At 40.9% G+C, this 14,805-nt stretch overlaps 1 protein-coding gene across 16 annotated transcripts in view; it reads left to right on the top strand.

Moving 5' to 3' along the window:
• The window catches only part of SIPA1L1 (signal induced proliferation associated 1 like 1), a 446,735-nt gene that overhangs the window by 347,825 nt on the left and 84,105 nt on the right, over positions 1-14,805 (top strand). For all 16 annotated transcript variants that reach the window (XM_057318467.1, XM_044391372.3, XM_048219779.2 and 13 more), the window contains one exon: positions 5,734-5,908. In XM_057318467.1, the coding sequence (XP_057174450.1) occupies positions 5,734-5,908 (175 nt within the window). The remainder of the gene's footprint in view (positions 1-5,733; positions 5,909-14,805) is intronic.

Genomic DNA, 14,805 nt, shown 5'->3' with positions numbered 1-14,805 from the left:
GATACACTGTCACCATTGCTATTCAACAGGATACTGGAAGTTCAAGTCAGCACGATAAGAAAGACAATCAGATTGAAATTCTAGAATGGAAAATATAGCAAAAGTTAACATTTCAATAGATAGGTTTAAGAACATATTCGAGCAAAAGAGAAAATTGATGAATTGAGGATAAATTATCAGAAAATTGTTTTTCTTTTTCTTTTCATTTTTTTTGTTTCTGTTCTTATTGTGATACATCTACTCTTTAATCTCCATCCCCTAGTCCCCCAATACCCCCCCCACCTCCCCTCTGGTGGCTACCAGTTTGTTCGCTATAGTTAAGAGTATGTTTCTTGGTTTGTCTCCCCACCCACTTTTTTCCTTTGCTTGTTTGTTTTGTTTCTTAAATTCCACATATGAATGAGATCATATGGTATTTGTCTTTCTGTGACTAACTTTTTTCACTTAGCATAATACTCTCTAGATGCAGCCATATTGTTGCAAATTTCATTCTTTTTGATGGCTCAGTAATATTCCAGTATGTGTACATCTTCTTTATCCGTTCATCAGTCAGTGGACACTTGCGCTGCTTCCGTCGTTTGACTATGTAAATAATGCTGCCATAAACGTAGAGGTGCCGTTACCAGAAAAGTTTTAACTGGAGAGAAATACACAAAAGTACCTAAAAGGCAGTGAGCCAGAATGAAATAGTATATGTGATGGAATTCCCTGGAGGAAAACAAGTAAAGCATTATTTGGGGGACAGAATCAGTATTTGAAGAAATACTGATAGAAAAGTTTCCAAAACTGATGAAAGATAATGAATTAAGATGGATTTATGGAGCTCTGCCCCTAAGCATGATAAATATAAAGAAAATCAGGCATAGGTCCATCAGGATAAAAATGTCTGAAAATAGAAGAAAAAGAGAAAAACCATAGACAGAGGGAAGAAGGACCTTCATAGAAGAACAAGACAGCTAAATGTTAAAATCAACCATTTGTCAGGCTCTGAAGCCTAAAGAAAAGGTAGAAGCCAGGACAGGTTTCTAGAGTGCCAAAAGACTAACTCTTACAGTGGATTTTACCCAACAAAAAGATTCTTTAAAAATTTAGGCAAAACTAATTTATAGTGGGGGGGCAGTGATCATCTGAGTGAGTTGATGCAGGAATCAGGAAACTCGGAAATGATGGAAATTTTCTGTATTTTGATGGTGGTACAGGTGTATCAGAACTCATTAAATCAAATGGATGCAGTTTACTGTTCAGAAATTATATAACAATAAACTTGATGTAAAAATTCAAGCCAGATTTCTGCTTGTAGCCAAGATTAAGAAAGAGGGACTGAATTTACCTTTCTATCTGAAACAACTTTTAAAAAACGAGGCAAAACAATGAAACAGTGGTCTTTATGACTTTGGGCATCAGACAGCAAAGGACAGTGATCTCTGGGAGGTGGGATACAAATTCAATGGACAGGGAGATCACACCAGCTTTCTGCCTGAAGAGTTTGCAAACTGCAGTGCAGGGAGGGGCATCCATGGAAGCCCAGCAGTCTCCCCGAGTGAGACTTCCAGGTGAGTCCCGCGAAGCCAAGGAAGGTGGAGTTTGCAGAGATGAGTACTGTAAGTGCACTCATTTGAGGAAACAACTTGAGGCCAGGGTGAGAACCACCTTCCAGGTTTAGGGGGGCAAACCCTCAGTTCTCCCACAAGGCCAGGAATAGCTTCTGCCTCCACCAGGCCGACTGGAGAACCTCCTAGTTCACGTGGCAGAGGAGTCGTCTCAGGACAGTTTGGCCTCAACAGTGGGGCAGAATTATCCTTAAGTTAAACATTGCTGTTGTACAGCCTAATGGAGTTTAGAAGCAAGAACTGAAAGGAGCAAACTATTTCCAGATCCCTGTGTCCCAGAGCAAAGCTCAAACCCCCCGGCATCATGGCCCACACTCTGAGAACTGCCTCACAATGAAATACCGTGACTCATAGTGACGGTTTTAAATTTCTGGATTAAGTCAGACAGTGTAAAGGTTTTCTAAGAATTTGAGAACTGGGTTATTCTCATGGTCTTTGCTGTCCCAGTAGCCTTCCTGAGGCCGTGACACCAGGCAAGAGGAGGTGAAAATGCCGAACCGAGAGATTGGTTGTTCCAATCTGTTTCTATTGGCGAAGGGCTCTGACTTCATCATCCATCTTTCCAGACACTCAGGGCTATGTAAATCCGATGGCAGTATTTGTTTCTTTGATTCTGTGTTGAGGTATCTACTTTATTAGAAGAGTGATTTTATGTCCTGTTGGTTCCTAGCTGTGAAAGCCCATGTCACTTTTGATGGGTTTTAAGGACACTTTGCTTTATTGCGATTCAAGACCTTCATCTCAAACGTAGCCTTTGTCCTGTTGGATTGACCATCATTACTTGTTATAAAAGAAACATTTGTGGGTGTCCAGACACTTCCAGAATGCTCCCTGTGAACAGTTGATATGCAAGCATGGAATTGTATAGCATGGCCCCAGGATTATCCCAAACTGTGGATAAACACAGCCTGTTCCCAGGATGGCTTCTGGTGTCTTCATAGCTCTATTTTGAGCATTATATGGAAGCATTGTGTATTCGTATATATAAACCCATACAGATGTGTTTGTGTGTGTCTTAAAAAAAAGTGCTGTTTTATATAACCTCCTAACAACTCAAAACCCCAAACCCTAGCTCTGCCTCCATTTACACTTGCTCTTTCCCTTGCAGTGTTCCTTATTATGTTTACATAACTCCTCTCCACCAGCCCCTCGTATTCTGGCAGGGAGCAGGGTTGCCAACTAAGGGTTCCAGGAGCCTGCGTCCAGAGAATACCACCTACCTTGATTTAATTGCACTAGAAACCAAGAATACAGTCATATTGTCACGTTAGCGGATAGAGCAGTGACATCTGGCACAGTTTCAAACCAGAGGAAATCTGACATTCTAACAAATGTCCTAATCCTCTTAAAGGCTCCTTCTTTTCACAAGCAGCAGACGCCAGTTTGTTCCCTGAGCTGCCGGTGGAGTTCACTAGAGGATGAGAAATCCGTCAGAAGACGGCGGCACACTGTCTCATTGTCCTCGGATTCAGCTTCTCCGGTGGTTGAGGGGAAGTTTCCTCACTTCTCTCTGTACTGAACTCCTGTTTCTATATAAACGAATCCTTTTGAATGTTGCACAGTGAAATCTTCGGCCTTTATCTGAGAAGTTTTAAAAAGCCATCCACAAATCCAGTGTCTTGGTGATGCTCTCTGTTGAACAGGGTGACTTTTGTTTTACGCTGTGGCCTGAGAAGGCTGATCTGGGAGGCACAGAGCCAAAGAGCAAATAGCCCAAAACCCCTTCCTTTCTCCACATGCCTTCTCTTTGATAGCCCTCCCTGCAGGGAGACAGTAAAGATTCGGCTGTATGAAGGCTGCTTTTGTAGTGGACACAGAGCCTACCACTATTTTTTATTTGTTGAGACCCGATAGGGTAGGTACTCAGATTAATTCTAGAGCCAAGGCGAGATCTCTACCTGTGGGAGTCCCCGTGCAAACATGAGCCACATTCCGACGTTTGAAGCAGGCCTGCTGAGAGAAGGGTCAAATGTCAGCCATGTGCGATAGGTTTTATTCTGACTTCTGTTCCGTTTTACCTACATGTGGTATATGAAAATGAACTAAGTCAGAAGTGTTTCTGTCGATAATTTAAATGAAGTAGAAATAATGTGATGTCACATGCTGTTTTGAAAATATTCCATGATTACTATATCCAGTTATTTGCAAGTTTCCGGCTTGGAACTTGACCTGCTTGCTGGAGTAAGCGGAGCAAGGGTGAGCCTCTTCTGTGCAACGAGAGCACTCCCCGGGAGCTCTCATGTCCCCGGGAGCTCTCATGTCCGCGGGGGTCGTAAAAAGGCCGTGGAGCTTCCTTGTCCACGAGGTGGTGTGCAGTGGACGGAGGAAAGCAAGTGAGAGTTTTGCGCCTATGACATTTTCTTGTTACAATGCTGAATCATTTGGTTTAGAAAGTTGAAAAGAGCAGTTCAGGTTCACGGTCCCTTATATAAAATGGTAGGAGCCGGATGGCTTTCAGAATTCAGAAATGTCTACGTTTTAGAAGGACAATAGAATATATACACCATATAGAAATATTCCCACTGGGATCTGAGACAGCACCCCACTATCACATTAATATTCCTACAGGGGAAAAATGTGAATATTCATGTAACATAGAATTAAAGTATTAGTGTCTGCCCATATCAAGTTTTACTGCCAAATGTGATTGCCTAAATTTGGTTTTTACCTTTCAACTTCAGAATTGCAAATAGGGGCTGTGGATTCAAGCCTGGTTGAATCTTGGGATAGAGCCAGCCATGTCATGGGACGGAGTTTGTGGTCTTGTCTCTCTCCCTACTGAGCTTGTCACTTCCTCTTCCATTCTCGACTCTGCTGATATTTGCTCTATGGGCTGTTGTGAGGATCAGCTAATGTATCTTAAATTCTAAACCGCGATTGGCATATAGTGGGTATTCAATAAATGTTAGCTTTTACAATTTTGCCTCTTCCCTTCCCCCTTTCACTTTGGGACATGAAAATTGACTGGTGCACTGGCTGCACTGTCACTCTGGAAAGAGGCCACAGCAGTGTGGAGTGCCTCGATTTCACTAGGGCATTAAAAGTCTAAATTTTTATACTGAAAACTAATGTCTTGGGGTGCCTGGGTGGCTCTGTCGGTTAAATGTCTGGCTCTTGGTTTCAGCTCAGGTTGTGATCTCAGGGTCTTGGAATCCAGCCCCATGTTGGGCTCCCATGCTCAGTGCGGAGTCTGTTTGAGATTCTCTCTGTCCCTCTGCTTCTGCCCCCCACCCCAAGGCTCATGTGCGCGCACATGCTGCTCTCTCTCTCAAATAAATAAATCTTAAAAAGAAAACTAATGTCTTGTTAAATGACTAATATCACCGTAAAATTTGTTTGCAGAATGACTAGACTTTTCAGTGATGAGTAAATATTTTGATTAATGTTGCATCATATTTAAATCTCCTGAGTGATTTGTTTTAACTGTCTTTGAGGAAGGAATATTTGCCACTAGCTGATTGCCATCATGAAACCCCTTTTAAAGTTTCTATTCAGGCTCTCGTCTTTTAGAAAAATATTTGAAAAGTATATTGTTGATAATGCTAATGCTCTAACAAAGACATAACTGAGGTTTATAATTTAGTATATTGGAAAAGTGGCGTTGGGAGTGAAATCTTTCCCAGTTCTACCAAAAAAAAAAAAAAAAAAAGCCGAAATTCACAAGTACATTCATGGGCTTTTTGTGTGAATGTATTTTAAAGTATCTCTTGTAAAGTGGACCTCTGCTTTTAAATTTGTAAAGCCTTCCCCTTTGAAAAGGGGGAGATGATTAAAAAAGAATTCCCTTTTGTTGTCAAGCTGTTTTTTAGGGCCTCATTTTGTACTTTGTAATCCGTTCAGAGAAATTCCCTAAAGTATCAACATCGTTCTGATGATGCATGACCTTGACGTACAGAACGTGTTGATTCATTTTCCTGGCCTTTTCTCTTAATTTGTGAAGATTAGAGTTACAGATACTTGTTCTGTATTTTTTTGGATTAGAGATGGAAGAATTGAAACGGCAGGATTTCAGGAGAAGAGAGCTGTTGCCTTTCCAGGGGGCACGTGCCCTGCAGGAGTTAGGAGCATTTGGGTGGGGGGCACAGTGGACCCGCCCGCACTTACCGCACTGCCTCTCTTACAGCTGAACTATCAGCAGAAGGTGGGCATCATGTACTGCAGGGCTGGACAGAGCACCGAAGAGGAGATGTACAACAACGAGTCAGCCGGCCCGGCCTTCGAGGAGTTCCTTCAGCTGTTGGGAGAACGTGTTCGGCTCAAAGGATTTGAGAAGTACCGTGCACAGCTTGACACCAAAAGTAAGAACTACTTATACTCTCCTGCTACGCTTATTTCCCTCCTGCTGTGTTGATGTTCATCTGCTAAATTGCCCATAAAACAACATTGCCATTTACTGCAGAACACTGCTGCCGATAGGGGAGAGGAAGCCAGAGAGGGAGGATGTGGCACTGAAACAATCGAAGACTATAATCGAAGTAGCTAGGATTGGACTGTTAACACTTTTTTTTTTTTTTTTTTTTTATCAGAAGTGTCGATGGAGTAGTAGAGCAGTGGGTGCAAATCACGCAGAATGGCTCCTGGATAGTGTTGCATAAATTTCACTATATTTAGCTGAATGCTAGAGTGATTAAAAATTCCAGAATCTTATAACCATCTGGTCGTAAGCCCTAGAATTTTTTACTTTCATTAATTTCTTTCGTAATCCTCGTGCTTATCTATGCAGTCAGTCTTCCTATGGTTTTCTTATTCATTTTTCTATTCTATTAATAGTGAGGGCTTTTGTTTGCTTATTTTCTATTTTTATTATTCATAGTCTAATTGAATCCCTAAAAAAATAGGCTTCTTAGCTTTGGTATTAGTTTGGCTCCTGAAATTCGTTGATTAAAAGCACAATGAGGGGGAAGTTTTTTTTTTAGTTATGGCTCATGAACATGGAAGTACATGAACATACATGTACACTCCTGTTCCCCAGGTCATTAATAAAACAGTGCAGTTCTCAAGTATCTGTTTAGGTTAGAGTAGGTTGACGTCTGCTGTGTGTCTGTGAGGAGGCAGTTTTCAATTTTATCTCAAAATCCATCCACGGACACCTGTGACCTGTTTTTCTTTGAGAGGGTCTTTGGATTAGCACATCTGTATTGCAGTCTATAGTAATCTCTCCGATTTTCTGTACAGGAAATTAAATAAGGAGTTGAGTCATGAAAACAGAAAAGCATTCATAAACGCCACTGCAGGGAAGAATTTCCTGTTGCCATGGTTTTACTGTTGCCAACTTGGAAACGACATGCAAGAGAGACTATTAAAGCCCATAAATAGCCTCAACTCTTAAATATTATTTTAACGTTCCATACTCTGCTTGCAACTGCATAAAATGTTAAATCTCAGTATGCCCCGAGACTCTTCTTTTCCAGATACTCTGACATTTGCCCTATACGCTTCATTCATGTTGTCCCAATTTGTTGTGTTATGTAAGTTACCGTCACCACAAAAAGCTATGTGAAAGACTCTGGAAAGAAAATATAATAAGCACCCTGATTTTTTTTTTAACATATATATATTAACATATATTAGTATATGTTGCATACAACACCCAGTGCTCATTACATCAAGTGCCCTCCCTAATGCCCATCACCCACTTACCCTTCCCCCACCTACCTCCCCTCTAGCAGCCCTCAGTTTGTTTCCTACAGTTAAGAGTCTTACAGTTTGCCTCTCTCTCTGTTTTTATCTTATCTTAATTTTCCTTCCCTTCCCCTAGGTTCATCTGTTTCGTTTCTTAAATTCCACATGTGAGTGAAATCATATGGCATTTGTCTTTCTCTGACTGACTTGTTTCACTTAGCATAATACTCTCTAGTTTCATCCACTTTGTTGCAAATGGCAAGATTTCATTCTTTTTGATGGCTGAGTAATATTCCTGTGTGTGTGTGTGTGTGTGTGTGTGTGTGTGTGTGTGTACGTACGTACACATACATCCTCTTTATCCATTCATCCGTCGATGGATATTGGGGCTCTCTCTGTAGTTTGGCTGTTGTGGACATTGTAAACACCGAGATTCTATGCATGAGTGGCCAGATTAGAAATTGATAAGACTGTGTATTAGTTGTGCACGCACACATTCCCAGCCACTTCTTGATGATGAAAGGCAATGTGAGAAATGTGTGGCAAGAACATGCTTATGCAGTGGGGCATCAAGTAAGACACTAGAATAAGCCAAATAAGCACTCTGTGCATATTCTGCCTTGAAATCCCATTAACCGTGAAGGCTAGAGCGGGATGAGCCTGGATTGGCAAACTGTCTCTGATGGCACACTTTTCAGTTCTGTGCAGCCGCGAAGGGTTCCTTTTTGCTGCAGTGCCCTCCTTTAAGGCCCTAACCTTTCAGGGCAAAGCTGATAAGCAGATGAGTCTGTAGTTTCTTTTTCTGCCCTTTCAGAGTGTCAAGTCTCCTCCAGGGAACAGAAAGTCAGAGGGTATTTCTAGTCTACAGCCCTGAAAGAGGCAGTTTGCATATTTATCTCTCTTACTTGAAGCTGACATGGTCAAAGCCAGCCTCTGCAAACCGCCAGCAGCCTCTCACTGGCCGTGGCTCACCCAGAGATGAGGCTTGGCTCTGTGTGCTAGGAGGTCATCTCACATGTTTTGTCCAACCTTATTTTGTGTCAGGAAACCCCTTCTTTCAGTACAGTCATTAAAAAGAGAAAATGCTGGGGCGCCTGGGCAGCAAAGTTGGTTAAGTGTCCAACTCTCGATTTCAGCTCAGGTCTTCATCTCAGGGTCATGAGATTGAGCCCCAAGTCAGGCTCTGCCCTGGGCATGGAGCCTGCTTAAGATTCTCTCCCTCTTCCTCTGCTCCAACCCCCTCTAAAAAAAGAGAGAGAGAAAGCTTTCCAGTTCAAGTGTTCCTAAAGGATCATTTCCTTTACATTTGACAGTGTAGATGTGATTGGATCTGTGGATTTGTAGTTTTCATCAAATAAAAATAGTAATTGCCCATTTGATTTATTTTTTCCTGTGCCCATCTTCTGAATCTCCAGTTACACATACATTAGATCACTCTCTAGTGCACCATGGGTTAATGAGTCTCTATTGATGTAATTTTTTTAACCGTTTTTTCCCCCTCTGCTTCCATTTGGATAATTCCTATTAATATATCTTCCAAATTCACTGTGTTTTTCTTTTCTTCCATAGTGTCTTAATCTGCTGTTAATCCAGTCCAATGAAATTTTCATTTCAGATATTGTCCTCTTCGGTGCCAGAATTGCATTTGGTCCTCCTTTTCTTAATATTTCCCACTTTCTCCTCATTAGGTTCATGTTGTCCTTTAATACTTGAACATATTTATAGTAGCTGTTTTAAAGTTTTTGTATGCCAGTTCCCTCATCCTTGTCATTTGAGGTCTCCATTTAACAGATTTTCTCCTGCTTTTGAGTTACGTTTTACTGCTTCATGTCTCTAGTTACTTTTGATTAGAGAATGTGTATTGTGACTATTTAATGGTTGAGTGTCTAGATTTTGTTGTCCTCTTTAAAAGGAGTGTTGAGTTTCGTTTTGGTGGGCGGATACGTTACTTACAAAACAGCTTGGTCTTTATGAATCTTGTTCTTAAGCTGTATTAAAGCATACCTAGAGCAGTTCTTTACTCTCTAATTTAGCTCTACTATTAAGGCATGACTTTTCTTGTGTCTGAATACCTGCACATTCAGTGAGGTCTCTTTACTGTGGTTAGAACTTGAGTGTCTTCCAACCTTACGTGAACTGTGAGAATTGTTTGCTTTACAATTCTCTGGTCGTTTTTCTTTGCCTAATAGTTTTTCTGTCTTTCTTTTATTGAGGTATAATTGACATATAACATCCTATTAGCTTCAGATGTAGAACATAATGGTTCAATACTTGTGTATATTGTAAATTACCAAGTCTAGTTGACATGTGTTGCCCTGCTAGGTTACAAAAATTTTTTTCTTGGGATGAGAACTTTTAAGATCTTCTCTTAGCAACTTTCAAATATGCAATACAGTATTATTAACTGTAGTCACCATGCTGTACACTACCCTAATAGTTTTTCTCTGCCTGGCTCTTGGAATCTTCCTCTCTCTGTGCAGCTTACCATTCAGCCCAAGATTCAAGGGGACCCTTACGCAGATTTCTGAACCTCTTTCACTGTGTAGTTTCCTCCTCTTTGGTATTCTGCCCAGCAAGTATCAGCTACTGCAGACTTCTTGAACTCCACTATGTTTTGACTTCCCTCTTCAAAGCCATGCTCTGTGTTGTCGTTCCAAGAGTACCTCCAGGTGGAAAACCTGGTGGGAATCAGAGGACTCATCTTCTTCGGCTCTTTTTTGTCTGGGATCACTATCCAATGCTGCCTATTGTAAAATGTCTGAAAAACGTTGTTTTAGATATTTTGTCAGTTTTTCTAGTTACTTATAATGGGAGAACAAGTCCTGTACCAGGTACTCTTATGCCTGGAAGCAAAAGTTCCAATACTTTTTATATTTGTTATCTCCCGCAGTCCTCACAGGCCTTGCTAGGTACCAGTTATCCCCATTTCACAGAATTGGCTTCTTCAGATTAATGTGCCCCAGTCGAGATGGCTAGGAAGCCCTAGGGAGGTAGAACAGATCCCGGTGCTGTGGTTAACGAAGTGTGGGAAGTGTTCCGAGAAAGCAGAATCGTAGACTTAAGTACTGCAAAGCCCAGAGCTCTGCCGTGTGGCTGTCTCCCCCTCTCTAGCCCTTGGGCTCAAATTACCCAAGCCATTTCGAGAAATGGCTCTGCTTGTTATGTATTACAGTTCTATTCAGATTTTAGGAAGAATTGATGGAGCTTTTGAACCATTTCTTGTTTTTCCCAGTTTTTCATATAAAGTCCATTTTTCTGGTTCAGAAATAAGGTCTTTGCAAATAAGCTACAGATGTGTCAGGGGTTAGAACAGTTCTACAGCGAAGACATTTTCAGTGGTGGATTTTTTTTTTTTCTTCCTTACTTTCTCTCCTCATTTGGATGACATAACCTCTAGATAATTACCATCCTCTCAAACTACAGTAAATACAAAAATAAACTTCCCACCAAGCAGCTTGTTGTTTGAAAGCTGGAGACCACCTTCATTTTTCGCTGTGCATACGGATGATTGTTTGGGAAACCATTTCCTGGGTGAGGCTTGTTGTCAAGGCAGAACATAGGAGACTTTGGAAGCCCTTTGGAAAGCGTTCCTTCAAAGCCTTACCTTCATTAATTTGCCGCAGTGTTAGTGAATGCTTGTTACTTCCCCCATTTTTCAGCGGTGTTACAAAAACCACTGAGATTCAGAGTCTTAGAAAAGCTACAGGTTTTTTCATGAAGAAAATAAGTCCTTATTTATTTGGAACTTTAAACTTTGATAGGGAACTGGATAGAACTAGCATTGCTTAAACGCTTTGCACATGCAAAGGGCCATTTGGAGGCGTAGACACTGATGAATGAAGAAAAGGATTCTTTTTTCACCTCTTTAACTTTGACCTGTGTTATAAGGTAAGGTTTTTCCTTTGAGTGGTCCTGGAATGCACTTGGTAAAGAAATTAAAATATGTAAAGTTCCCTTTTTAAGGAAACTACCCTTTTTACCTCAACTGCACAAAATTCTAAATTCTCATCAGCACACCCTGAGCACCTGTCATGGGCTAGTCCTTTCATACACATTACTTCGTGTAATCCTCACAGCAGCAAGAATATCGATGGACAGAGAAGCGAAGTGATTTGTTTGTGGTCACTTAGCAAATGACGCTACTGTCCTTCACATTCAGATCTTATTTCCAAATTGAGAACCCAGGTAACTGCGGGTGCCTTGCCAAGTGAGTCGGTGGCAGAAAACAGTAGTGGCTAACTGCTACGGGCCAGCCCCACACCATCTCGACCTTCCTCACCTCTCTGTGTGTTACCGGTTTGAGAAGCCCCGAGTCCTGGGTGTATTCACGTGCACACTCACACACACCTTGAGCTGACACAGTATGGACTCAGCTGTCGTGGCACAAAGGGCAGGACAACAAACTCTTCTTGATCCTGACCCTCACTGAAGTAAAGGCACCCATCACCTGGCCACAGCTAAACATACCTTGAAAAATTATTAGTAAACATGATAGATGCCAGAGCAGGGAGAATTCTTCATTTCCCCAAATACTTCATTAGTGAGTGAGTGAAATAGTAACATAAAGGCAGAAGTGTGTCTCGTCTCGAATACAGCCCTGGCTGTGTTTCTGAGCGTTGAGTTCTGCGTTCCCCAGACCCTGAGGCAAGGTTGCATGGATGGGACATCTGGGGGTCTTCAAGGGATGGTCCCCAGCAGCCAACTACTATTATATTTTAAATTAAATAAAGGGATAAAAATGAGACTTACAAGCTGTCTGATTTAAATCTTGCGTTGAACGTGTTCCGTAGTGGTGAGTGCGTTTAATGAACGGAGCTGAAGCTTGCTTCATTCTGTCGACTTTATTTAGCCTACATGCGTTTAGTTAATGAGATTACTTTTCTCTTGTGTTCATAAATATTTAAACCAGGAACTTTCCTGAAATCAAATTGCATAGGCTTGTTTCCCTTCATCTAGCTTTCTTAACTCCGATACATCTATCAGTGATTGAGAAATGGTTGTTATAAAAGCCTGATTACTTTTCCTCATTCAGATTTGTACACATAGACCGTATCAGCCAAGTTTCAGACTACCTAAAAGTAAAGGCGTTGAGCCAGAAAGAGCAGTCACGGATGAGTATGACCTTGACTATATCTGAAACTGCTCTCCAGACTCATTAACCAGTTCATACCATCGTAAACAGAAGTGCCTAATGTGGGGTATTATGTGTCTACACTTTCTCAGAGCAGTTGAGAGAAATACTGTTATCATTCCTCACTTTATTCAGTGCCTTCTTATCATTTGCGTTGAGTATTGGAAATTTTACTTTGCATGACTTCGGGGGGAGTGCTGCCCTATTAGTGGGTCTGTGCCACTTGCCGGTAGTATGTTTTGGAGGCAGGTCACGTGATTATCAAGATGACCCGTAAGGTCCCTGAATTACTCTTTAACCTTCAGAGCTCCGTGCCAAGTATGAAGGAGTGTAATCTTCCTTCCGCCCCTCTTCTCCAAGCATATTTCCCTTTAGAAATTTTTTAATATATATTCTCTTCAGCCAGAGAAGAAAGGATTTTTGTCATTTTCATTTTCCTGATTGTCATGCTTTTAAATTTTTCATGGTTTCAGAGTTCCAAGGTCACTAAAAATATCATAATAGCAACATTGAATGCTTTATTTTTAAGAAAATAAACATTCATGTTCCGTTCTCTCTGATAAAGTTTAACGATTCTGTTATGTCCATAGTATTTTCAGGATTTTGGAATTTCTTTCTTCTCAGAAAGGAAAATGTCATTATTTTGGTCCTCGTTTCATCTCTGGAACTTTTGAAACTGTTTAAAATTATCAGCCAAACTTGGGGGGTTTCCAGAAGTCCCCAGAAAAAGACTGGTTGAGCTGCGTACATTACATGAATGAGGCCTGCAGGAAGGAAGGCGAGAATGGGCCAGAAGTAGAAAAGCAGATAACCTTCCGCGTTGTCTTCCACATCAGCTTTCCTCTCGGGCAGTAATCCTCTTAGAATTAGACAGACGTAGAAAGCGGAATGTAATTCATGAATACTAGATGACAGTCTCTTTTCTAGTTCATTAATTTTGCTCAAAATTGACTTGAAACACATGTAAGTACACGTCAAAGCTGACACATTCACTTTAAGGTTTTAAAATGTACTAATCAGTTCAAGAGTTATTTATAGCAAGAGTCCTTAATAGTAGATATGTTCTTCCTACTCAAGAGCTGTCTTAGGTAGTTCAGTTATTTATTGTAGTAATTTGTAGTTTTTTGTGTTGGTGGTCATTAGCTTTTAGAAGATATTTTTTCTTGGAAAGTTATATGTTGGTACATTTTTTGCAACTTTTGAAGAGTAGTCTGTGCTTTATTTCATTTTTAGCTTGTTTCTAACCCTTTGCATTTAATGTCAGCTTCAAAAATTAAGGTCCTCCAAGAAGCTTGGGGTTGAAACTCTGGGCTCTAGAAGGTTTTTACAAGTCTGTCTGCAAGCCACTGTTGTGTGGTCTGTTCTTAGAGCAGTGCCTCCGGGCAGGGGAGGGGCTGCATTCCAGTCACCTGGGGGTGTTTATTCAAATAGATTCCTCTGCCCAGCCCCATACCCACTGAGCAGTATTTCTGGGGGTGGTGCATGGGAATCTGCCTTTTAAACTAGTTCCCCAGATGCCGCTGTACATGCTAAATTTGAGAACTACTGCCTCTTGGTATACGCGGGGGGCTTTGTCTCGGAGCTTCTCTAAAACGCAGTGTTCTGGTCCTCAGCAGAATGGCTGATGGAGGCTTGAGTTTACCCAGAATGAACGCACTTCTGTCATCTTGCAGCCAGTAAGTCCAGGGCCTTTAAGACTAAAGATACTCCCTTTCGACTGGACAGTTAATAATTCTCTTCTCTGGTTTCCAGTTATTTGTGGGCAATTGATTAGTTAATGATTAAGAGGGTAGAGGTTGCTGTTGACTTAAGGAAGTTGAGAGCAGAATAGTCTTGAAACATTGTTGGACAGTGCTAGAATACCTTTGTTATTCCGTGTTACAGTCTTGTTAAGTTTCCATCTGTTTCTTAAGAACAAAACATTTCCCTTGCTTAAATCAGAAGTATTGGAAAAGATGTTCTTCATCTGATGTCTGGATAGAGTTCAGGGGTGTGTAAACTTGGATGGGAAATAATTTTCCATTTATTTTCACTGACCCCCTAACTAAAATTTAGGACTTCCTCCAATTATGAATGTAGGCAACAAACCACAGTTGTGTAAGTTCTACCTATGATTTTACTGCAAGTAGGAAGCATGGATATTTTCATATTGTATTTTTTTTGGAGATCCTTCAGAATATTGCTTATGCACATCACTACTTCAAAATCAGAGTAGTTACTAGATCACCTGCTAAAACTTGTTAGAGAAACCTAATATATTTAAAAATTATTTTGATAACTATTTTGCGGTATAATTGATTTCTGTTGAAATCATATATATTTTATACATTTACAAATATTATTCTGACAAGGGATCCATAGGCTTCACTAGACTACCAAAGAGAATCAGATACAAAAAATGGGTAGAACACCAGTGCTCGGGGCACTTGGGTGGCTCAGTCG

This window comes from Ursus arctos, unplaced genomic scaffold, assembly GCF_023065955.2.
Source record: "Ursus arctos isolate Adak ecotype North America unplaced genomic scaffold, UrsArc2.0 scaffold_25, whole genome shotgun sequence".
NCBI classification, from domain to species: Eukaryota; Metazoa; Chordata; class Mammalia; order Carnivora; family Ursidae; genus Ursus; species Ursus arctos.
This window is presented reverse-complemented; position numbering and strand designations above follow the sequence as displayed.